The following is a 25,187-nucleotide window of genomic DNA, read 5'->3' as shown; positions in this document are numbered from 1 at the left end:
AGTGGGGATAAATGGTTCATACTCGGGATGGCAACCGGTAACTAGCGGGGTTCCGCAAGGGTCGGTGCTGGGACCCCAGTTGTTCACAATTTATATAAATGATTTGGAGGAGGGAACCAAGTGTAATATATCAAAATTTGCGGACGATACAAAAATGGGAGGAAAAGTAGGGGATGAGGAGGATAGGAAGAGTCTGCAAAAGGATATAGATAAGCTAGGTGAGTGGGCAACAACTTGGCAGATGAAATTTAATACTAATAAATGTGAAGTCATTCACTTTGGGAAAAAAAATGATAGGGCAAGTTATTTTCTAAATGAGGAGGAGCTGCGTTGTAATGCAACGCAAAGGGATCTAGGGGTATTAGTACATGAATCACTAAAAGTTAGTATGCAGGTGCAGCAAGCAATCAGGAAGGCCAATGGAGTTTTGGCCTTTATTGCTAGGGGGATTGAGTATAAAAACACGGAGGTCTTGCTGCAGCTGTACACAGTATTAGTGAGACCACATTTGGAATACTGTGTACAGTTCTGGGGTCCATACTTAAGAAAGGATGTACTAGCCCTGGAGGCAGTGCAGCGAAGGTTTACAAGATTAATTCCTGCAATGAGGGGATTGACATATGAGGAAAGGTTAAGTAGGCTGGAACTCTACTCTTTGGAGTTTAGAAGAATGAGAGGCGATCTCATTGAAACATATAAGATCGTGAGGGGCCTTGATCGGGTGGATGCACCGAGGATGTTCCCAATGATCGGGGAAACTAGAACTAGGGGACATAGTTGCAGAATAAGGGGGGGCTCTTTTAAAACTGAGATGAGGAAGAACTTCTTCACCCAGAGGGTGGTTAATTTATGGAATTCACTGCCCCAGGGAGCAGTGGAAGCAGAAACGTTAAATATATTTAAGACTAAAATAGATGGTTTTTTAGCTGCCAAGGGGATAAGGGGCTACGGGGAGAGGGCAGGGATATGGACCTAGGTATGGTTAGTATAGTAAGACCTGAGTGATCTCCTGGACAAGTGTCGATCGCCTGGATTGGGGTCGGAGAGGAATTTCCCGGATTTTTTTCCCGAATTGGACCTGGGTTTTTATCCGGTTTTCTACCTCCCCCAGGAGATCACGAGGTTCTTGGGGTGGATAGGGGTGATAGCGGTATAAAGGGGAGGGTAGTGTCTTGTGTTCTGTGTCTTGTGTCTACTGTTTGTGGGTAAGTGTGTCTGTTTAGTGTTCAGCCATGAGCGAATGGCGGTGCGGGCTCGACGGACCTGGTGGTCTACTCTCGCACCTACTTTCTATGTTTCTATGTTTCTATGAGAGAGAGCGAGAGGGAGGGAGGGAAAGAGGGAGGGAGGGAAAGAGAGAGAGGCAGAGAGAGATGCAGAGAGAGAGACGGAGAGAGCGAGAGACAGACAGACAGAAAGGCAGAGAGGGAGATGCAGAGGGAGAGACACAGAAGAGAGAGAGAGAGAGACGGAGAGAAAGAGACAGACAGAAAGAGAGAGATTGAGAGATGCAGAGAAAAGAGAGAGAGGGAGGGAAAGAAAGAGGCGGAGAGAGACAGACAGACAGAAAGAGAGAGAGATGCAGAGAGGGGGAGAGACACAGGAGAGAGAGAAAGAGACAGTGAGAGAGACGTAGACAGAGAGAGTGAGAGGGAGAAAAAGAGAGAGGGATTGAGAGAGGCCTGGAGAGATATGCAGAGAGAGACACAGACAGGGGGAGAGAGACACAGAGAGACAGCGAGGGAGAGATACAGAGAGAGAGAGAGAGAGAGATGCAGAGAGAGAGAGAGAGACACACACACACACACACACGCATAGAGAGAGAGAGAGTGAAAGACAGTGAGAGACAGAGAGATGCAGGGAGAGGGAGGGGAGAGAGGGAGGGAGAGAGAGGGACACACGGGGGGAGAGAGAGAGAGTGAGAAACAGAGAGAGAGAGAAGTGTTGCAGACAGAGAGAGAAAGGTGCAGAAAGAGAGATGCAGAGAGAGAGAGAGAAACTTTGTTTGGTTGTTTGGTTTTCAGTCATATCTCCTCGAAAACCCGATGCAATAACGGAGAGATTTTTACATATTCCAGCAGTGATTTACCTCATGAATTCAAAATCTCCTGGTGAGTGCGCTGCCGGCCATCCACTGTTTTCAAAGTCCTCAGAGCGCTGCGGCCTCGCTCTGGTCAACGCCGCCCGCTGCAGCATAGCTCCGTCCCGCCGCCTGATGGGGAGGTTTGTGCTCTACGACTTCGGTAGGTGCTGTCTCTACTCACTCACGCTCCCTCTCACCCCATCCCCGAGGCAGAGAAAGAGAGAGGAGGGGGGTGTGAGAGAGGGGGAGGAAGAGGGGCGGTGAATGGAGGGTGGTGGAGGGTGGTGTAAGGAGGGGGGAGGAGAGGGGCGTGAAGGAGGAGATGGAGAGGGGCAGGAGAAGAGGGGGGGGGGGTGGAGAGGGGCAGGAGAAGGGGGGATGGAGAGGGGGGAGAGGGCCCATCCTCTCTGTCCCCTGACTCTCTGCCTCCCCTCCCTCTCGCGCCCCCCCCTTCCTCTCTGCCCCCTCCCTTTCCAGGGAATCCACCTTCCCCCACTCCCCCTTCTTTCTCCTCCTCCTCTCTCTCCCCCTCTCTGCCCCACCCTCCACCTCACCCCTCCCCCCCCCACATCCACATCCCTCCCCCTCTCCAAAAGGATCTCGATACTATGGTTGAGTGGTCACAACAATGGGGCATGCAGTTCAACACTTCCAAATGTGAAACCATGCGTGCCATCAGAAAGAGGAATCCAGGCGAGACATCTTACAATATACTTGGTGCCACCCTTGATGAATCCAAACAAACCAAGTATCTTAGGTAACCAAGGTAAAACAGTTATAATGGGTGACTTCAATCTACATATAGATTGGGTGAATCAAATTGGCAGGGGTGCTGAGGAAGAGGATTTCTTGGAATGTATGCGGGATAGTTTTCTAAACCAACATGTAGAGGAACCAACGAGAGAGCAGGATATTCTAGACTGGGTATTGAGTAATGAGGAAGGGTTAGTTAGCAGTCTTGTGTGTGGCCCCTTGGGCAAGAGACCATAATACAGGGAGGTGGTCACTCCAAGACCACGGGAGACAGAACACTGGGTCACAGTTAGGAAGGGCAACGGGCAGAGGCAGGGACTGGTGAGTACCCCGGTGGCTGTACACCTTGAAAATAAGTACTCATGTTTGAGTAAGGGTGGGGGAGACAGCCTACCTGGGGGCAGCGACAGCGGCCGGGCCTCTGGCATAAAGACCGGTCCTGTTGCTCAGAAGGGTAAGGAAAAGAGGTGGAGGGCAATTGTAATAGGGGACTCTATAGTCAGGGGGTCGGATAGGCGATTCGGTGGACGCAGACAAGAGGCCCGGATGGTAGTTTGCCTCCCTGGTGCCAGGGTCAGGGATGTGTCTGAACGGGTCCAAGAAATCCTGAAATGGGAGGGAGAGGAGCCTGAAGTTGTGGTACATATAGGTACCAACGACATAGGTAAAAAAAGAGAAGAGGTCCTGAAAGAAGAATTTAGGGAGTTAGGTAGAGAGTTAAGGAGAAGGACTGCAAAAGTAACAATCTCAGGATTACTGCCTGTGCCACGCGATAGTGAGAGTAGGAATGGAGCGAGGTGGAGGATAAATGAGTGGATGAGGGACTGGTGCAGTGGGTATGGATTCAAGTTTCTGGATCATTTGGACATCTTTTGGGGAAGGTGCGACCTGTACAGAAAGGACGGGTTGCACTTGAACTCGAGGGGGACCAATATCCTGGCGGGGAGATTTGCAAAGGCTACTGGGGAGACTTTAAACTAGTATGGTTGGGGGGAGGGACTCAAATTGGAAAGCTAGCAGTCAGTGTGTGAGGCAGGAGGCAGAGAATGGTAGCACTCTGACCCAAAATGTAGGGGAGAGAGAAGAAAAAGACAATAGAGAATAAGAGAGGGTGGGTTTCTTAAATGTGTATATTTTAATGCTAGGAGCATTGTAATAAAGGTGGATGAACTTAGAGCCTGGATTGACACCTGGAAGTATGATGTTGTGGCGATCAGTGAAACATGGTTGCAGGAGGGCTGTGATTGGAAACTAAATATTCCAGGATTTCGTTGCTTCAGGTATGATAGAATTGGAGGGGCAAGAGGTGGAGGTGTTGCATTTCTTATCAGCGAAGATATTTTGTAAAATGTGTGCAGGATAGTTTTTTGCAGCAATACATAGAAGTACCTACTAGAGAAGGGGCGGTGCTGGACCTCCTGTTAGGAAATGAGACGGGTCAGGTGACAGAGGTATGCGTTGGGGAACAGTTCGGGACCAGTGATCACAATACCATTAGTTTCAATATAATTATGGAGAGGGTCAGAACTGGACCTAGGGTTGAGATTTTGATTGGAGAAAGGCTAACTTTGAGGAGATGCAAAAGGATTTAAAAGGAGTAAATTGGGACCTTTTGTTTTATGGGAAAGATGTGGAAGAGAAATTGAGTACATTTAAAGGTGAAATTTTAAGAGTACATAATCTTTATGTCCCTGTTCGGTTGAAAGGAAAGTAAAAATCGGAAAGAGCCATGGTTTTCAAGGGAAATTGGACACGGTTCGGAAAAAGAGGGAGATCTACAATAATTATAGGCAGCATGGAGTATATGAGGTGCTTGAGGAGTATAAAGAATGTAAAAAGAATCTTAAGAAAGAAATTAGAAAAGCTAAAAGAAGATATGAGGTTGCTTTGGCAAGTAAGGTGAAAGTAAACCCAAAGGGGTTCTACAGCTATATTAATAGCAAAAGGATAACGAGGGATAAAATTGGTCCATTAGAGAGTCAGAGTGGACAGCTATCTGCAGAGCCAAAAGAGATGGGGGAGATATTGAACAATTTATTTTCTTCGGTATTCACAAAGGAGAAGGATATTGAATTATGTGAGGTAAGGGGAACAAGTAGAGTAGCTATGGAAACTATGAGATTCGAAGAAGAGGAAGTACAGACACTTTTGAGAAATATAAAAGTGGATAAGTCTCCAGGTCCGGACAGGATATTCCCTAGGACATTGAGGGAAGTTAGTGTAGAAATAGCAGGGGCTATGACAGAAATATTTCAAATGTCATTAGAAACGGGAATAGTGCCGGAGGATTGGCGTACTGCGCATGTTGTTCCATTGTTTAAAAAGGGGTCTAAGAGTAAACCTAGCAATTATAGACCTGTTAGTTTGACGTCAGTGGTGGGCAAATTAATGGAAAGGATACTTAGAGATAATATATATAAGCATCTGGATAAACAGGGTCTGATTAGGAACAGTCAACATGGATTTGTGCCTGGAAGGTAATGTTTGACTAATCTTCTTGAATTTTTTGAAGAGGTTACTCGGGAAATTGATGAGGGTAAAGCAGTGGATGTTGTATATATGGACTTCAGTAAGGCCTTTGACAAGGTTCCTCATGTGAGGAATGTTAAATGGTCAGCTCGACATAGATTACAAAACCTACACCCAACCCAAACCAATTAGGAGCAGACGAGGGCATTCGATCCAATTTGAGATTCCAGATACCAAGACAGATGTGTACAGCAATTCGTTCTTCCCCCGCACAATTAAAGCATGGAATAATCTTCACCCAACTATAGTTACCCAACCAGATGCTACTAAATTTAAGGTAGCTCTTTCTTCCCAAAAACCCTTTCTGGCTTAAGTCCTCCCTCCACCACCTCCAGTTTAAATTCCATTTGGAATATTTTGGAGGACCAAGAAACCCTCCCCCCCTCTCTCCCTCTATCAAATGCTAATATTCTGGATGTGGATATATTACGCTGAAAGTGACGGGGAGAACAGACAAAGCAGCCCCTGGAGTGGGGATTGAACCGGGGTGGGTGGATCCATCACTGTGGCGATGCGCATGCGCCACCGTCACTGCCCGCCCACATCACCGCTGGTGGATGGCAGTGCGGCCGTGACGTCATTTCTAGGCTGAGGCCCGGCGCTGCGCATTCGCTGTCTCCGGGACGGTCCTCCAGGGGGGCATGAGCCGTGAGTACCCGGGCTGGGCACGGTGAGACGCACCGGTGGATCAGGGTGGGCGGGGCGGGGCCACGCGGTGGATCGAGGGCGGGTCCAGTCTCCGGCCTCGCACCGGGAAAAACACAGTGACCGGGACTGTGACAGAGAGACAGGGAGAGACAGAGAGATAGAGTGGGGAGAGTCAGGAGAGAGAGGAGAGTGGGGGAGAGATGAGAAGAGAGATATCTGATAGTGGGAGGCTGAGAGGGGCAGGAATAAGGGGAGAGGGTCAGGGAGAGGGTGGGGAGGGGTAGAGAGAGAGAGAGTGTGGAGGGAGGGGGCAGGGAGGAGAGGGGTTAGAGGCTGGGGTTGGAAAAGGGGTGAAGTGGGTAGCAGGGGGAAACAGGGGGCAAAGGGAGGGGGGAGGGATTCCAGGGGGAGTGGGTTTGGTGCCGAGGGGGATGTATGGGGGGGGGGGGGGGGGGGGCAGGGAACTGGGGGAGGGGAGAGTTCAAGTGAGTCAAGGAAGGGGGTTGTGAGCCTGGTGGGGTTCACATTGTTGGGGGTCGAGAGGAGGGGGAGGGAGCAAAGGGGGGTAAGGAGCAGGAGGCGGTAGGGGTAAGGGGCAGGGAGCTACAGGGAGGAGGTCACACTGTTTGGGGGTGGGGAGGGTGTTGCAGTTCAGGAAGTCAAACCAGGGCAGGATCTTCACTGTGTATGGCGGGGCGCTGAGGGAATGTGTGGAGCCGAGGGATCTAGGAGTGCGGGTACAATTTGGGCCGAAGGGCCTCTTTCCAACGCTGTATCACTCTATGAATATATGACAAAGTGCTGGATTAACTCAGCAGGTCAGGCAGCATTTGTGGAGAAGATAGACACAAAGGACTGGAGCAATTCAGTGGGACAGGCAGCATTTGTGGAGAAGATAGACACGAAGTGCTGGAATAATACAGTGGGACAGGCAGTATCTGTGGAGAGAATGAATGGGCAACATTTTGGGTCGAGACCCTTCTTTAGTTCAGTTTAGTTCAGAGATATAGCGCGGAAACAGGTCTTTCGGCCCACGGAGTTCGCGCCGACCAGCAATCACCCCGTACACTAACACTACAACCCTTTACGTCTTTGAAATGTTGGAGGAAACCGGAGCACCCGGAGTAAAAACACACGCAGGTCAAGGGAAGCACATACAAACTCCACACAGCCAGCACCTATAGTCAGGATCGAACCCGGGTCTCTGGGAGTGAGGCAGCAGCCACTGTGCCGCGCTGCATTATATAACAGTTTCTTCCGCCATAAACGCTTCCAATATGTGCCAGTAATATCCTGTTTGCCAGCTTGTTGACCCTCAGTGTTCCCCTTCTGATTCTGTTTGGTGTGTGGACTGAGCTTTGAGGGGCTGAACTTCAGTGGAGGGCCACATGGCGGGGCACAACAAGGAGAAGCGTTATGAGTCTGAAGTGTGTGGCAAGGCCTGGCAGTACCCGAGCTATCTGGAGATCCACCGACGGGTTCACACAGGAGAGCGCCCCTTCGACTGCTCGGAGTGCGGCAAGAACTTTGCCAGCTACAAGAAACTGCTGCAGCACAACCGCGTGCACTCCAGGAAGAGGCCCTTCGCCTGCTCGGACTGCGGCAAAGACTTCAAGACGGCGCAACACCTGAAGATGCTCCGGCAATTGCACACGGGCGAGAAGCCCTATGGCTGCTCCACCTGCGGCAAGAGCTTTGCCCGGATGTCGGGGTTGCGGGAGCACATGTGGGTGCACAGCAGTGAGTGGCCCTTCATCTGCTCCAACTGCGGCAAAGGCTTCAAGTCGTCGCAGGACCTGAAGGTGCACAGGTGTGTACACACCGGGGAGCGGCCCTACACCTGCAGTGACTGCGGCAAGGACTTCTCCCGCTCCAGCAACGTGCTGAAGCACAAGCGCATCCACACTGGCGAGCGTCCCTACACCTGTGTCCAGTGCGGCAAGGGCTTCACCCAGTCACATCATCTGCTGGAGCACCAGCGCACCCACACCGGCGAGCGCCCCTACACCTGCGCCCAGTGCGGCAAGGGCTTCACCCAGTCACATCATCTGCTGGAGCACCAGCGCACCCACGCCGGCGAGCGCCCCTACACCTGCGCCCAGTGCGGCAAGAGCTTCACCCACGCCACCGGGCTGCTGTCCCACCAACGCATCCACACCGGGGAGTGGCCCTACACCTGCAACGACTGTGGCAAGAGCTTCGCCCGCTCCGTCAGCCTGCTGGAGCACCAGCGCACCCTCACCGGCGAACGACCCTACACCTGCGCCCAGTGCGGCAAGAGCTTCAACCGCTCCAAAAACCTGCTGTCCCACCAGCGCATCCACACCGGCGAGCGCCCCTACACCTGCAGCCAGTGCGGCAAGGGCTTTACCTAGCCCAGCACCCTGCTTGTGCACCAGCGCATCCACACTGGCGAGCGCCCCTACACTTGCGCCCAGTGCGGCAAGGGCTTCATCTGCTCCTCCTGGCTGCGCTCCCACCAGTGGGTGCACACCGGCGACCGTCCCTTCCCCAGCTCAATGTGTGGAGAGGGTTTTGCCATGGCCTCCCACGCCCTGTCTCACCAGCACGTGCACACCAGTGGTCAGCCCTACGACTGTCCGTACTGTGGTGAGTCGTATAACAGCTCGCGGGGGTTGCGGCAGCACCAGCGGACCCACGCCGGCGAGCAGCTGCTCCCACTGCGGGAAGCGTTACAAGAGAGCACGGGGGCTGTGGGAGCAACAGCGGATACACACCAGGGAGAGACCCTTTGTGTGCGCTGAGTGTGGCAAGGGTTTCACCCACATGTCCAGTCTGTGACAGCACCGGCGTACCCACAGCGGTGAGCTTCCCTTCCCCTGCCCGTCCTGTGGTTGGGGCTTCACCCGCCTTGAGCACCTGCTGGAGCACCGGCGAGTCCACACCAGCCGGTGCCCCTTCACCTGTCCGCTCTGTGGCAAGGTATTTGCCTGCTCCTCCAGCCTGCTGACACACCGCCACGTGGATAGGCGCTGTTTAGGTTGACACAAAATGAATGGCTAACGTTTCGGGTCGAGACCCTCTTCAATCTCAACCCGAAACGTCACCCATCCTTTCACTCCAGAGATGCTGCTTGTCCCGCTGGGAGAAAGAGGAAGAGCCAGTGGACTGAGGGAGAGCTTTTCAGGTCGTCCTTACTTTCTCCTCCCCTTCTTCAGTTAGTCCTGACTTTCTCCTCCCCTTCTCAGCTCCCCCTCAGCCCACTGGCTCATCCTCTTCCTTTCTTCTTCCTGCCCCTCCCCACCCCCACCCTCACATTATTCTGAAGGGTGGGGGTGGGGGGGGGGGCAGGAAGAAGAAAGGAACAGGAAGAAGGGTTTAGGCCCGAAACGCTGCCTATTTCCTATAGATGCTGCCTCACCCGCTGAGTTTCTATAGCATTTTTGTCTGCTTATATGGATGATCGGGTCCCCTTCAGAATGGCAGCTGTGACTAGTGAGGTACCGCAAGGCTCGGTGCTGGGACCACAGTTATTTATAATATACATCAATGATTTAGATGAAGGGATTCAAAATAACATTAGCAAATTTGCAGATAACACAAAGCTGGGTGGCAGTGTGAACTGTGATGAGGATGCTATGAGAATGCAGGGCGACTTGGACTGTTTAGTTGAGTGGGCAGATGCAGTTTAATGTGGATAAATGTGAGGTTATCCACTTTGGTAGCAGAAACAGGAAGGCAGATTATTATTTAAACGATGTCAAATTGGGAAAAGGGGATGTACAACGGGATCTGAGGGGTCCTTGCTGGGATGACATCATTCCAATACATATTGCCCAACAGTGGTTGGACTGGATAAAGCAACTGCAGCTGCTCAGTGAATTTGTAGTTGACAGGTGTTTCAAGTCAGCACATTTTGGAGAGCCTACATTCGCTCGGCTACATCATTTCTGTGATGCTAGCGAAGAGGGTTATGGCACGGTTACCTACTTAGTCCAGCAGAACAGCAACAATCAGGTCCATAGCGCATTTGTAATGGGTAAGGCAAGGGTTTCCCAAATCAAACCTACCACCATCCCTCGCTAGGAATTAACAGCCGCAACCATGGCAGGGCGCATGGACAGATTGTTGAGGAGAGAACTAAAGCTGCTGCTTGTGGACTCGGTGTTCTGGACAGATAGCAAGGCTGTGCTAAAGTATGTTAACAACGAGATGACATGGTTCCGCACATTCGTGGCCCATAGAGTGTCAGAAATACTGAATGTGTCTACTGCATCACAATGGAGGCATGTCAGTACACACTTAAATCCTGCTGATTATGCATCAAGAGGACAGAAGGTAGACTCCTTCGTGCAAAACCAAGTCTGGATTTCCGGACCAGACTTCCTCACAAAGTCAGCTGACAGCTGGCCTGAGAACCCTGATCACATGAGAGACCTCACAGCAGCAGATCCTGAGATCAAGAAAAATGCACCAATCAATGCTGTTGCGGTAGATTAAAAAAAGGATATAGTGGAGCAACTGATGGAGCACTTCTCATCGTGGACACGTCTGAAGAAAGCTGTGGCATGGATCATTAAGGTTAAAGACACAGACTCTGGATGAGGAGAGCCTTCAAACGTTTCTTTGGGAGGCTGAGGACAATAATAAATAGACGTCCCATTACTACACCTTCCAGCGATCCAAACGACCTTGAGGCGCTTACCCCAAACCACCTCCTACTATTGAGGACTAAGCCACCCATACCTCCGTGAGTCTTTCAGAAAGAAGACCTCTACGCACGCCGAAGGTGGTGGCAGGTCCAGTACATGGCAGACTTATTTTGGAAGCGCTGGGTGAGAGAGTACCTGCCTGAGCTCCACACACGGCAGAATTGGTCACGTGTGTCACAAAACTTTGTGCCTGGGGACATTAGTTTGTTTGTGGACGAGACTGCACCACGGAACTCATGGGTCATTGGCAAGGTCATCCAGACATTGCCGGATGAACATGGACTTGTTCGTGTGAAGACTAAGACCAATGAACTAGATAGACCCATCAACAAGGTTTGTCTTCTTGTAGCAGTTGGAGATGAGGCAGTGGTAAAGACTGCTCTCCAACCGGCATGTCATGTGCTAGCAGCCTCTGACATCAGAAAAAAAGAAGACATTATTTGTTCTAATGACTTTGAGCACTCATGGCTCTTTGTTTATGTTAATTGGTAATTGTTTCTAAATTTAGAGAACAATTAGGGGCTGGAAATGTATGGGGCAAGAATTATCTTGTAATTCCTTTAATTCTATTTCTGAGTGCAGGTAGATGGGACTAGGGAAGAATACGGGTTCGGCACGGACTAGAAGGGCCGAGATGGCCTGTTTCCGTGCTGTAATTGTTATATGGTTATATGTTTAAAACAAAATGGTGCCACAGAGGCAGAGTAAGAATCATAGAAATTAGCTGTGGAGTCAAATGGTTTTCTTACCATGTCGGACCGTGTTTTACCGTGTTTATTGTTTCTGACCGTGCATGTAAGTTTCGGACATGTTTGGAAATAAATTGGTGTTTGTTTAACTTAACGACGGAGTCAAGAGGATAACTGTAATTACGGTACATCGGTACGACTCGCGTAGGCCATGACTATCAGCTAGTACATTCTGCCCTAACAGATGCTATGGATACAAAGCCCTCAATGGGCTTGCCCCCACCTACATTAAAAGTATGCTCACCCACCACACCACCTCCAGGTCCCTCAGATCGGCCGACTTGGGCCTGTTGAATATTCCGCGGTCTGGGCATAAGCTCAGGGGCGACCGCGCCTTTGCGGTTGCAGCTCCTAGACTGTGGAACAGCATCCCTCTTCCCATCAGATCTGCCCCCTCCATCGACTCCTTTAAGTCGACACTTAAAACTCATCTGTACTCCCAAGCCTTTCTTGACGTCCTCTGAGCGAGGGTGACTCCCAACAACGCGGAGCTGTGGCTGCGGGCGTCCGGCCGCGGGCGGCGCTGGATTTGGAGCGCCCCGGAGCCTGGGATCGAGTTCGCTGGGGTCGGAGCTCCAACCGGCGCGGCCTGAGGGCTACGAGTGCCCCGGTCTCCGGGGAGGAGGCGGCGGCTCCAGACTTTCCAAGCCGCTGATGAATGTTTCACCTGACGCCGATGTTCCATCTTCACGGCAAGAGGGCCCTAAAAATTATCGGACTGGCTGAAAGGCCACAAATGGGCCCCGACATCGGGTGGTTCACAGAGGAAGAGGACTTAATTTTCTGGTACCTGTACTATAATTGGGCAGTAAATATTAAAAATATGATTCACCTGCTGGACAATTCGGCCCAGCAGGTGGACTGCATTGTAATGGAGAGAGAGGACTGCTCTCCGTGTAATACAGGAGCGACTCTCCTCTCACCAATGAATCTGAATAACAAAAATTATAATAAAAATCCAATGATACATAGCACAATTAGAACTTAGAAACAAATAAAACAGAATCTAAAATTAAGAAATCTATCTCTTTTAATGCCAATAGTCAATAACCCATCGTTTAAACCTTCAATTATAGCTAAATCATTTACACAATGGGAAAGAATGGGAATCAAAATGCTCGGAGACTTGTATGAATTAGGAAAATTATTATCATTTCAACAATTACAACTGAAATATAATTTGAAAAATAATCAATATTTTAAATATCTTCAAATCCGTGACTATCTGAAAAAATACACAAAAGACTATCATAACATGCCCCCAGACTTATTGGATGAAGCCATGAAGACAAAGGCTGAATCAGCAAATCTAATATCATACTTATACAACATTATTTTAAATATAGAAATACCTACAACCGATGGTATTAGAAGAGACTGGGAACAAGAACTAACTATAAAAATTTCAAAAGAGAGCTGGGATAAACACTTACTATATGTGCATAAATGCTCGATCAACGTACGACATACTCTAATTCAATATAAAACATTACATAGACTATATTATTCAAAAACGAAAATAAATAAACTTGTGATAAATGTCAGTCACAAGAAGCTACCATAGCGCACTCTTTGTTTTTTGTATAAAAATCCAAAAATTCTGGAACGAAATATTTGAAATCTTCACAAATTTAATTAAAATAAAACTTGTACCAAAAGCAGAATGGATCATTTTTGGAATATCGGAAGGTAACCCCGAACTAAACGTGTTTCAAAAGAATTTACTTAATTACGGGCTAATAATGGGAAAAAAGCTTATACTCAAATTTTGGAAAAATGCTCGAATACCAACAATAAAAATGTGGATTTCAAACACTACACCTGGAAGAGATGAGACTCCTCCTAGCAGGCAAAGCAGACCACTTCCAAAAGAAGTTGTCTGCATTTATGGAACTATTACAAGCAGAAGGTGCAATAGTAATTTAAAATATAAATGGTACCAGGATCTGGTAACGGGGGGTATAAATGGAAAAAAAAACAAAAACACGGTTGGTATATCCTTTATTGCGGAGTTTTGTGTTATAATAGAGCGATTGTTTTTCCTTCTTTTTCTTTTCTTTCTAGGGTCTATTTTCTTTCTTTACTTCCTTCTCTAACTTCTTCCCTAAGGGGCTTTCTTCTCCCAACGCTTTCCTGCACCTTCACGATTCTTGCTCACTTTCCTTACTTCTTTTATTTCAAAAAACGAAGTGGTACAACAAATGTAATAAGATATATGTGATGTGTATTACTGTAATTTACTGTACTTCTTTGCTGTGGGGGGAAATTTGTGTTGAATTCTATAATGTGTTGTGTCAATTTTCTTTTTTTTTTAACCTTTTTCTATGGTTTGTATGGAAACTTATTATCTAATTTATGTAAAGCACTTTGGTGTCAATGCGAGTTGACTTAAAACGTGCTATATAAATAAAACTTACTTACTTACTATATGTATGTAGTTTGTTTGTTATACTATTCTTATACCAATGTAAAGCACCTTGGCTAACGAGAGTTGTTTTTTAAATGTGCTAGATAAATAAATGTGACTTGACGTGACGAGGAGTTATTTTCCATGTGGAGCAAAGGGGTGACGGGACTTAATTCGGCGTGGCCTCTGCTCTCTGCTGATAGCCTGATGGAGGAGGTGATCTGACAGCCATCAGAGACTATAATACATTCTTGTGGCCCAGAATTTAGGCCAAAGCCCACAACACACACCCAGAGCGTACAACACAGGCCCGGAGCCTATAACACAGGCCCGGAGCCTATAACACAGGCCTGGAGCAATATAACCCAGGCCCGGAGCACTAACGACAACTCAGACCTGGAGCCTATAACACAGGTCTGACTCCTACAACACAGGCCTGGAGTCTACAACACAGGTCTGGAGCCCACAACACAGGCCTGGACCCTACAACACAGGCCTGGGGCCAAAAACGCAGGCCCAGAGCATACAAAACAGGCATGGAGCATACAGCACAGGCCCGGAGCCTATAACACAGACCTCGAGCCTATAACAGAGGGCCAGAACCTATAACATAGGACCGGAGCCTATAACATAGGCCTGAAGACTATAACACAGGCCCGGAGCCTATGACACAGGCCTGGAGCTTATGATGCAGGCCTGGAGCCTTTAATACAACCCTGGAGCCTACGACACAGGCTGGAGGCTATGACGCAAGCCTGGGGCCCATGACACAACCCTGGAGCCTATGACACAGGCCTGGGGCCTATGACACAACCCTGGAGCCTATGATACAGTCCTGGTGCCTATGACACAGCCCGAGAGCCTATGACATAAGCCTGGGGCCTACGAAACACAGGTCGGAAATTCCAGAACTTAGGCGAAAGCCCACTACACAGGCCTGGGGCCTAAAATAGAGGACCTGAGCCCACAACACAGGCCCGGAGCCTATAAAACAGCTCTGAGGCCTATGAAACAGGCGCGGAATTCCAGAACTTAAGGCAAAGCCCAGAAAAAGGAAGGCCCGACGCTAACGTACAAATCCTCTGGACCAAAGAGCATTATTGAGAGATATTTTTGTGGGTGCTTAGTGACAGATATAATATATTTGTGTATTTATGCTCGGAACTAAATGTTTTAGAGTAAAGCTTTTTGTGGCCAAATATCAGCAATTAGACGACGAAATAAAAGCAAAATAAACCATGATCCCCCCCCCCCCCCCCCTGTCTCTCTCCCCTCTATCTCTCCCCACTCCCTCTCAATTGGATGAGGCCGCTGTCCGTCAGAGGGGCTGGGCTATAGCTCGACCTATAGGATGCGGACGCGGCTCTGATTGGTCGGGGCGGGAAGTGGAACTTGCTCCGATTAGCCGCAGGTCACGTGAAGTGGGTCCGACTGCAGCCCTAGTGCGGGGCCGCGGCCGACGGGACGATGACGCTCAGCGACAGGAGCTCAGGTGGGAACAGCCGCCGCCGCCGGCGCTCGGCAGCGCGTCCTCTCCCCGTTATGACAAGCGTTATGAGTGTGATGTGTGTGGCCAGGCCTGGCAGAACCTGAGCCTGCTGGAGACACACCAGCGGGTGCACACGGGTGAATGCCCCTTCGACTGCGACAAGAGCTTCAAGACGACGCATGAGCTGAAGCTGCAACGGCGAGTGCACACGGGCGAGAAGCCCTATGGCTGCTCCACCTGCGGCAAGAGCTTTGCCCAGTTGTCGGGGTTGCGGCTGCACCGGCAGGTGCACAGCAATGAGCGGCCCTTCACCTGCTCCGACTGCGGCAAAGGCTTCGTCATCACCGGACCTGTTGATGCACAGGCAGGTCACTGTACGGCCGGTCTGCAGCCGCACTCATCACGATGCCCATGGCCAGTGGTCTGAGTCCATCACCTCCCCCACAAATGCCACCAGCTTGGCACTGGCCATGGCACCCAGATCCAGCCCGCTGGATGGCAGCCTTTGTGTGGGAGGTGATGGGCCGGCACTTCTCTCTGGTGAAGGTGTGGATGGAGGTGGCAGTACCTGGCAACACCGCGGCCGCTCGACAAGGATGGCAGCGGACTGGACGATCTCCTCGCCACTCTCTTCTCCACCATCCTCAACCAGATCAAGGCCGTACTGGCAACCGTGCATCTGAATTTCAAAATCCACGGGGAAATTTCATGCCCATCACATCCGAACTGTACGTATCAGCCATCACCCCATAAACCCAGCTACCTTTGTACCACTGCCAGAAGAAGAATGTGACCATGATTGTCTGTTGTTTGTAAAAGCCGCTGCCACTCCCTGCCTGCATTTACAGTCATCCGATTGATAAACCTAATCTGGTCCTATTTACCGATGGCTCTTCACACCGACCTAGTGATGACAGATTATTGGCAGGATATGCAGTGGTCACACCACACCAAGTGCTGGAGTTATACGCTTTACCATCCAGAACGTCTGCTCAGGCAGCTGAGCTGTATGCCCTGACTCGTGCCTGCATATTGGCAAAAGATACAAGTGCTGATATCTACACCGATTCTTGCTATGCGTTTGGGGTTTTTCATGACTTTGGGCAGTTATGGAAAAATAGAGGATTCATCACATCAACAGGAAAGACTATTAAGCGTGATCACCTGATCCTAAATGTATTAAGATCCTAAAATGTATGAAGGGATTCAAAGTAACGTTATCAAATTTGCAGATGACACAAAGCTGGGTGGCAGTGTGAACTGTGAGGATGCTATGAGAATGCAGGGTGACTTGGACAGTTTGGGGGAGTGGGCAGATTCATGGCAGATGACGTTTCATGTGGAGAAATGCGAGGTTATCCACTTTGGTAGCAAAAACAGGAAGGCAGATTACTATCTAAATAGCGTCAAGTTGGGAAAAGGCGAAGTACAGTGGGATCTAGGGGTCCTGGTTCATCAGTCTATGAAAGTAAGCATGCAGGTACAGCAGGAAGTGAAGAAAGCGAATGGCATGTTGACCTTTATAACAAGAGCAGTCGAGTATAGGAGCAAGGGGGTCCTTCTGCAGTTGTAGAGCCCAAATGAGACCACACCTGTAGTATTGTTTGCAGTTTTGGTCCCCTAATTGGAGTAAGGACATTCTTGCATTGAGGAAGTGCAACGTAGGTTTACAAGGTTAATTCCTGGGATGGCGGGACTGTAATACGCTGAGGGAATGAAGCAGCTGGGCTTGTACACTCTGGAGTTTAGAAGGATGAGTGGGGATCTTATTGAAACATATACTGTGAGATTGTTAAGGGTTTGGATACACTGGAGGCAGGAAACATGTTCCCGATGTTGGGGGAGTCCATAACCAGGGGCCACAGTTGCTAATAAGGGGTAGGCCATTTAGAACGGAGACAAGGAGACACTTTTTCTCACAGAGAGTTGTGAGTGTGTGGAATTCTCTGCCTCAGAGAGCGGTGGAGGCAGGTTCTCATCTTAAGATGCTTTTAAGAGAGAGCTGGATGGGGCTCTTGAAGATAGCAGAGTCAGGGGATATGGGGAGAAGGCAGGAACGGGGTACTGATTGGGGATGATCAGCCGTGATCATCACATTGAATGGTGGTGCTTGCTCGATGGGCTGAATGGCTTACTGCTGCACCTATTCTCTATTGTCTAAAATGTAGACATATTCCTTATTAACAATCTTTGTAGTATAAAATACATGAATGTAGTAACAAAGATATTATAGATATGTGAAGAGGAAAAGATTAGTTAAAACAAATGTAGGTCCCTTGCAATCAGAAACAGGCGAATTGATCATGGGGTACAAGGACATGGCAGACCAATTGAATAACTACTTTGGTTCTGTCTTCACTAAGGAAGACATAAATAATCTTCCGGAAATAGCAAGGGACCGGGGGTTAAATGAGATGGAGGAACTGAGTGAAATCCAGGTTAGCCGGGAAGTGGTGTTAGGAAAATTGAATGGATTAAAGGCCGATAAATCCCCTGGGCCAGATGTTGCATCCCAGAGTACTTAAGGAAGTAGCCGCAGAAATAGTGGATGCATTAGTGATAATTTTTCAAAACTCTTTAGATTCTGGAGTAGTTCCTGAGGACTGGAGGGTAGCTAATGTAACCCCACTTATTAAAAAGGGAGGGAGAGATAAAACGGGGAATTACAGACCAGTTAGTCTAACATCGGTGGTGGGGAAAATTCTGGAGTCAGTTATTAAAGATGGGATAGCAGCACATTTGGAAAGTGGAGAATTCATTGGATAAGGTCAACATGGATTTATGAAAGGTAAATCATGTCTGACGAATCTTATAGAATTTTTCGAGGATGCAACTAGTAGAGTGGATAAGGGAGAACCAGTGGATGTGTTATACCTGGACTTTCAGAAGGCTTTCGACAAGGTCCCACATAAGAGATTAGCATACAAACTTAAAGCACATGGTATTGGGGGTTCAGTATTGATGTGGATAGAGAACTGGCTGGCAGACAGGAAGCAAAGAGTAGGAGTAAACGGGTCCTTTTCACAATGGCAGGCAGTGACTAGTGGGGTACCGCAAGGCTCAGTGCTGGGACCCCAGCTATTTACAATATATATTAATGATCTGGATGAGGGAATTGAATGCAATATCTCCAAGTTTGCGGATGACACAAAGCTTTGGGGCAGTGTTATCTGTGAGGAGGATGCTAGGAGGCTGCAAGGTGACTTGGCTAGGTTGGGTGAGTGGGCAAAAGCTTGACAGATGCAGTGTAATGTGGATAAACGTGAGGTTATCCACTTTGGTGGCAAAAACAGGAAAGTAGGCTATTATCTGAATGGTGGCCGATTAAGAAAAGGGGAGATGCAACAAGACCTGGGTGTCATGGTATACCAGTAATTGAATGTAGGAATGCAGGTGCAGCAGGCAGTGAAGAAAGCAAATGGTATGTTAGCATCCATAGTAAAAGGATTTGAGTATAAGAGCATGGAGGTTCTACTGCAGTTGTACAGGGTCCTGGTGAGACAACACCTGGAGTAATTGCATACAGTTTTGGTCTCCTAATCTGAGGAAAGACATTCTTGCCATAGAGGGAGTACAGAGAAGGTTCACCAGACTGATTCCTGGGATGGCAGGACTTTCATATGAAGAAAGACTGGATACACTCGGCTTGTACTCGCTAGAATTTAAAAGATTGAGGGGGGATCTTATAGAAACTTACAAAATTCTTAAGGGGTTGGGCAGGCTAGATGCGGGAAGATAAGTCCAGAACTAGGGGTCACAGTTTAAGGAGAAGAGGGAAGTCTTTTAGGACCGAGATGAGAAAATCATTTTTTACACAGAGTGGTAAATCTGTGGAATTCTCTGCCACAGAGAGTAGTTGAGGCCAGTTCATTGGCTATATTTAAGAGGGAGTTAGATGTGGCCCTTGTGGCTAAAGGGATCAGGGGGTATGGAGAGAATAGGCAGGGATGGGATACTGAGTTGCATGATCACCCATGATCATATCGAATAGCGGTGCAGGCTCGAAGGGCCAAATGGCCTACTCCTGCACCTATTTTCAATGATTCTAACATTGTTTGGGATGAGAGAGAATACGAGGGTGAAGGAAGGATACAGAAGGAAGGTAGAAGTTGGAGTTTGAAATGCAACAAACAACTTCTACACAGAACAGTGAACTAGCTGCTGGAAGTAAACAAGCTTCCTTATCTAATTAGAATGTTGGGTTTCATATTCCTTTGAATGCACAAGGAGGTATCTCTTTGCTTGCTCCAACCAAAATTATAATAGGACCTGTATGGCTCCATTTTTGCAACTGATTAATGAGACAAAATATTAATATTCTTTCTTACTCTCAGTGTTGATCAACAAGGAGGGAACTGTGGAATAAAAATTAATATCCTTCCTTATTTAATTTTGATTGGAATTGAACAATGAAACGGAAGGATGTATTGGATGTGACAATTGGCAGCTCTCGCTTGACCAGGTGCAGACAAGGTTGTGGGAATCGGCAAACTAAGATTTACTAGAATGTTGCCTGGGTTTCAACAACTAAGTTACAGAGATAGGTTGAATAAGTTAGGTCTTTATTCTCTGGAGCGCAGAAGGTTAAGGGGGGACTTGATAGAGGTCTTTAAAATGATGAGAGGGATAGACAGAGTTGATGTGATCAAGCTTTTCCCTTTGAGAATAGGGAAGATTCAAACAAGAGGACATGACTTCAGAATTAAGGGACAGAAGTTTAGGGGTAACATGAGGGGGAACTTCTTACTCAGAGAGTGGTAGCGGTGTGGAATGAGCTTCCAGTGGAAGTGGTGGCGGCAGGTTCGTTGGTATCATTTAAGAATAAATTGGATAGGCATATGGATGAGAAGGGAATGGAGGGTTATGGTATGAGTGCAGGCAGGTGGGACTAAGGGAAAAAAATTGTTCGGCGCGGACTTGTAGGGCCGAGATGGCCTGTTTCCGTGCTGTAATTGATATATGGTTATATGGTTATAGACGTATTACCTCTTGTCTGGGAATGTGTGAAGGGTGGATGGTAAATGTAAACATGAAATAGCAGAGCAGATAACGAAGCTTGTTACTCTTCTGAGGAGTTACAGAGGATCTCCTGCCCCCTACCACTAGTAGCGTAGATATGTTGCAGTAAATGGGAGGCTTATGATTGACTTGGAATGGGGATGGTGGTGTGGGCCGCCTGAAAGTTGATAGAATAATGTCAAGATTCCCTTGTGTTGTGTTTGACTTGTATTAGCTATCTGTTTGACTTGTATGAATCATTCCCTCACACACACCCCTCCCCCCACACATCCCCTGGCCCCCTCCCCGAGTGGTGGAATATTGCTTTGGGGGAACGGGTTGCGTTGGAGGAACAGATGAGTGGTGGAATATTGCGTTGTGGAATGGGTTGCGTTGGGGGGGACCAGGCCTCCCGTGTGACTGGGACCCAACGGGTCCCACTTAGTCTAGTCATGCAATAAAATCTCAAAGCAAATCTGCAAAGTCTCTGCTTTTCATTTTCCTTTTATTTCCCCATAAAACTAATTTCTTCCACAAAAAAAGACAATTATTTCATTTGATAACAACTTGGCTCCAGCGGGTTGACGAGCAAAAGTACTTATTTACTGCAGACGGAGTTGAGGAGGAACGGCTAGGGGACGGGAAGCAGTGACACCGGATTAATCCTGATGACTTTCGCCAGCGAGAAGAAGACAGAGGAATGATGAAGAGATGGCCCACGATGGGGGATATCGCCTTAATTTGGAGAATTCAATGTTCATGTCATTGGGCTGTAAGTTTGAGGTGATGTTTCTCCAGTTTGCGTGTCACCTCACTCTGGCAATGGAGGAGGCCCAGGACACAAAGATCAGTGTGGGAATGGGAAGGGGAGTTAAAATGGTTGGCAACCGGGAGATCCAGCAGGCCTTGGCGGACCGAGCGCAAGTGTAGGGTGAAATGCATGCCTAGTCTAGATACAAGGAACTGCAGATGCTGGTTTACAAAAAGAGACACAATCTCCTGGAGTAACTTGCACCTCTAGAGAGCATGGACAGGCAACATTCTAGGTCAGGACCCTTCTTCAGACTGCTTGATGTGGGGGTGGAGAAAGTTGGAAAGGAGAGGTGGGAGTGGTCGCCTTAGATTCCCGTCCCTCTACAGATGCGGCCTGACCCACTGAGTTCCTCCACTGCTTTAGACGGAATAGGCAGACGTTTTGAGTCTGGACCCTTCTTCAGACTGATTGGAGAGGGAGGAGGAAGCTAGAAAAGAGAAATTGGGCTGGACAAAGCCTGGCAAGTGATAGGTGGGCACAAAATGCTAGAACAAGCTGTCAGAGGAGGTAGTTGAGGCTGGGACTATCCCAACGTTTAAGAAACTGTTTGATAGGTGCATGGATATGACATGTTTGGAGGGATATGTACCAAAAGCAGGCAGGTGCATAGGTAGTGGGTAAGTTGGGCCGAAGGGCCTGTTACCACATGACCCGAACACAAAGTGCTGCAGTAACTCAGCGGGTCCGGCTGCATCTGTGGAGAACATGGATAGGTGACATTCTACAGAGTGCTGGAGTAACTCAGCGGGTCAGGCAGCATCTGTGGGGAACATGGATAGGTAAGATTTCGGGTCAGGACCCGTCTTCAGACTGACACTATGTTAACAGGTGAGGGGGTGATCGCCAGATGAGTGACAGAGGCGAGGGAAATCAAGGAGATAAAAGGGTGTGAGGTAAGGAGAGAGGAGTGTAAATGTGCAGCTTTAAGCGACATTGGTCAGGTAGCATTTGGAGTATTGCATACAGTTCTGGTCACTCCATTACAGGAAGGATGTGGAGGCTTTGGGGAAGGTGCAGAGATGGTTAACCAGAATTGTTTAAAAACAAGGAACTGCAGATGCTGGTTTACAAAAAAGGACACAAAATGCTGGAGAAACTCAGCGGGACACGCAACATCTCTGGAGAAAGGTCTGGGTGGCGTTTCGGGTCACGACTGAAGAAGGTTCTCGACTTAAAACGTTACCATTCCTTCCAGCATTTTGTGTTTACCGAAACAGCGCCTATCTACGTGGCGGTGTGCCAGCAGGCTGAAGGAGCGTGTAAAGGGCTTGCCACAGAGTGGGCAGGTGAAGGTTCGCTGGCCGGTGTGGACTCGCCGGTGCTGCACCAGGTCAAGGCGGGTGAAGCCCTTTTCACAGGACGGGCAGGGAAAGGGACGCCGGAAGGGACACAGGGGTGTGGGTACGCCGGTGCTGCCACAGGCTGGACATGCGGGTGAAACTCTTGCCACACAAAGGGTGTATCTGGTGTGTATCCCCTGGCGCTCCCGCAGCCCCCATGATCTCTTGTCACAGTGGGAGAAGCTGCTCGCCGACGTGGGCCCGGCGGTGCTGCTGCAACCCCCGCAAGCTGTCAAACGCCTCACCACAGTACGTAGGGCTGGACACTGGTGTGCATGTGCTGGTGAGACTGGGCGTGGGAGGTCATGGCAAAGCGCTCTCCACACACCGGGCTGGGGACAGGACGGTCACCGGCGAGCACCCGCAGGTGGACAGCAACTTGGTGGAGCAGGTGAAGCGCTTGCTGCACTGGGCGCAGGTTTAGGGGCACTCGCTGACGTGGGTGCGCTGGTGCCCTAGCAGCCTGGTGGACTGGGTAAAGCCCATGCCACAGTCGCTGCAGGTATCGGGCCGCTCCCCGGTGTGCAGGCTCCTGTGCACCTTCAGGTGAGCGGACGACTTGAAACATTTACCAGTCAGAACAGGTGAAGGGCCGCTCACCGCTGTGCACCCGCCGGTGCTGGCATAGGCCCGACGACCGGGCAAAGCCCTTGCCGCAGGTGGAGCAGCCATGGGGCTTCTCGCCCGTGTGCACTCGCCGGTGGATCTTCAGCTGTTGCACCTCCTTGAAGTCCTTGCCGCAGTCAGAGCAGCCAAAGGGCCGCTCACCGGAGTGCACTCGCTGGTGGGACAGCAGATGTGTGGAGCGGGTAAATCCCTTGCCACACTGGGTGCAGATGTAGGGGCGCTCGCCGGTGTGAGTGCGCTTGTGCACCAGCAGGCTGCTGGAGCGGGTGTAGCCTTTGCCGCACTGGGTGCAGGTGTAGGGGCGCTCGCCGGTGTGGCTGCGCTGGTGGACCAGCAGGTTTTTGGAGTGGGTGAAGCCCTTGCCGCATAGGGTGCAGGTGTAAGGGCGCTCCCCGGTGTGCAGGCGCCTATGCACCTTCAGTACCGGCGAAGACTTGAAGCCTTTGCCGCAGTCGGAGCAGGTGAAAGGCCATTCACTGCTGTGCCCCGACTGGTGCTCCCGCAGCCCCGATAACTGGGTGAAGCTCCTGCCACAGGTGGAGCAGCCATAGGGCCTCTCGCCCGTGTGCACTCGCTGGTGGACCTTCAGGTGATTCGCCGTCTTGAAGCTCTTGCCACACTCTGTGCAGTCAAAGGGGCGTTCTCCCGTGTGAACCCGCCGGTGGGCCTCCAGCTCGCTCGGGTACCGCCAGGCCTTGCCACACACATCACACTCATAACGCTTCTCCTTGTTGTGCCCCACCATGTGGTCCTCCACCAAAGCTCAGCCCCTCGAAGCTCAGCCCGCACACCGAGCAGAAGGGGGTGGGGGCACTCACCGGCACCCTGGCCGCACTCTATGCCCACTCACGCCTCCGTCTCTCCGTCAACAGCAACGGCTCCTAAACCCTGCAGGAGGGGAATACAGAGGGTCAACAAGCTGGCAAACAGGACATTACTAATGTGTAAATGATTACTAGTGCTTGAAGGGGGCGGGGGCGGAGTGGGGGAATTGGGGGTGTGAGCAGGGGGGGTGATGGGGGAGTGAGAGGGATGATAGGAAATGGGGAAGGAGGGGAGAGGTGTGGAGGCAAGGGCGGAAATGGGGAGGGGGATGAGGACGGTGGAAGTGAGGGGAGGGGGAGAAGGGACGGTGTGTTGTGAGGGGGAGAAGGGGTGGAGTGTGAGGGTAGAGGAGGCAAGTGGGAGAAGGGGAGGGCACACTGAACTCGGGGGTGCTGAGCATCCGGGCACTGAGTCGAGCTGCCCGCACGTCTCCCCACCCTGTGCAGTGACGTCCGTCGCACGCAGTGCAGGCATCACCGGTGCCCTGACGTCACCGCTAATTCGAGGGGGACAGGTGGCATTGTAGCATCGGGGATTGGCTCTGAGTTACGCGGGGGTGGCATGAGTGGGTGGGGAGGCGCCGAACATTCACGAACCGTGTCGAGTCGCCCGCCCGCCCTGCACTGTGACGTCAGCCACACGCACGGACGGCGTGTACAATCACTGCCCTGGCGTCACTGCCCATCTGAGGGGAACTGTCGACCCCGCCTCTGCAGAAGATAATAGACAATAGGTGCAGGAGGAGGCCATTCGGCCCTTCGAGCCAGCACCGCCATTCAATGTGATCATGGCTGATCATCCCCAATCAGTACCCCGTTCCTGCCTTCTCCCCATATTCCCTGACTCCGCTATTTTTAAGAGCCCTATCTAGCTCACTCTTGAAAGCATCTAGAGAACTTGCCTCCCCGGCCCTCTGAGGAGCAGAATTTCACAGACTCACCACAGAAAAAGTGTTTCATCATCTCCGTTCTAAATGTCTTACTCCTTATTCTTAAACTGTGGCCCTGGTTCTGGACTCCCCAACATCGGGAACATGTTTCCTGCCTCTAGCGTGTCCAAACCCTTAACAATCTTATATGTTTCATTGAGATTCCCTCTCATACTTCTAAACTCCAGAGTGTACAAGCCCAGCTGCTCCATTCTCTCAGCATATGACAGTCCCGCCATCCCTGGAATTAACCTACACTGCAGTCCCACAATAGCAAGAATGTTCTTCCACAAATTAGGGGACCAAAACTGCACACAATACTCC

At 49.9% G+C, this 25,187-nt stretch overlaps 1 protein-coding gene and 1 pseudogene across 1 annotated transcript; one reads left to right on the top strand and one right to left on the bottom strand.

Moving 5' to 3' along the window:
* The first annotated feature begins 7,335 nt into the window (after nt 1–7,335).
* On the top strand, nt 7,336–16,014 carry LOC116969955 (annotated as a pseudogene).
* A 6,531-nt stretch (nt 16,015–22,545) lies between these two features.
* LOC116969952 (zinc finger protein 239-like) lies at nt 22,546–23,819 on the bottom strand (the record flags this gene model as incomplete). Its single annotated transcript, XM_033016711.1, has 1 exon — nt 22,546–23,819. A coding segment is annotated over one exon (768 nt), but the record flags the coding sequence as incomplete, so codon positions are not given.
* Nucleotides 23,820–25,187: the final 1,368 nt, after the last annotated feature.

The sequence above is a fragment of the Amblyraja radiata genome, unplaced genomic scaffold, assembly GCF_010909765.2.
Source record: "Amblyraja radiata isolate CabotCenter1 unplaced genomic scaffold, sAmbRad1.1.pri scaffold_434_ctg1, whole genome shotgun sequence".
Lineage (NCBI taxonomy): Eukaryota > Metazoa > Chordata > Chondrichthyes > Rajiformes > Rajidae > Amblyraja > Amblyraja radiata.
Note: the sequence above shows the minus strand (reverse complement) of the source record. Positions and strands in the feature narration are given on the sequence as shown.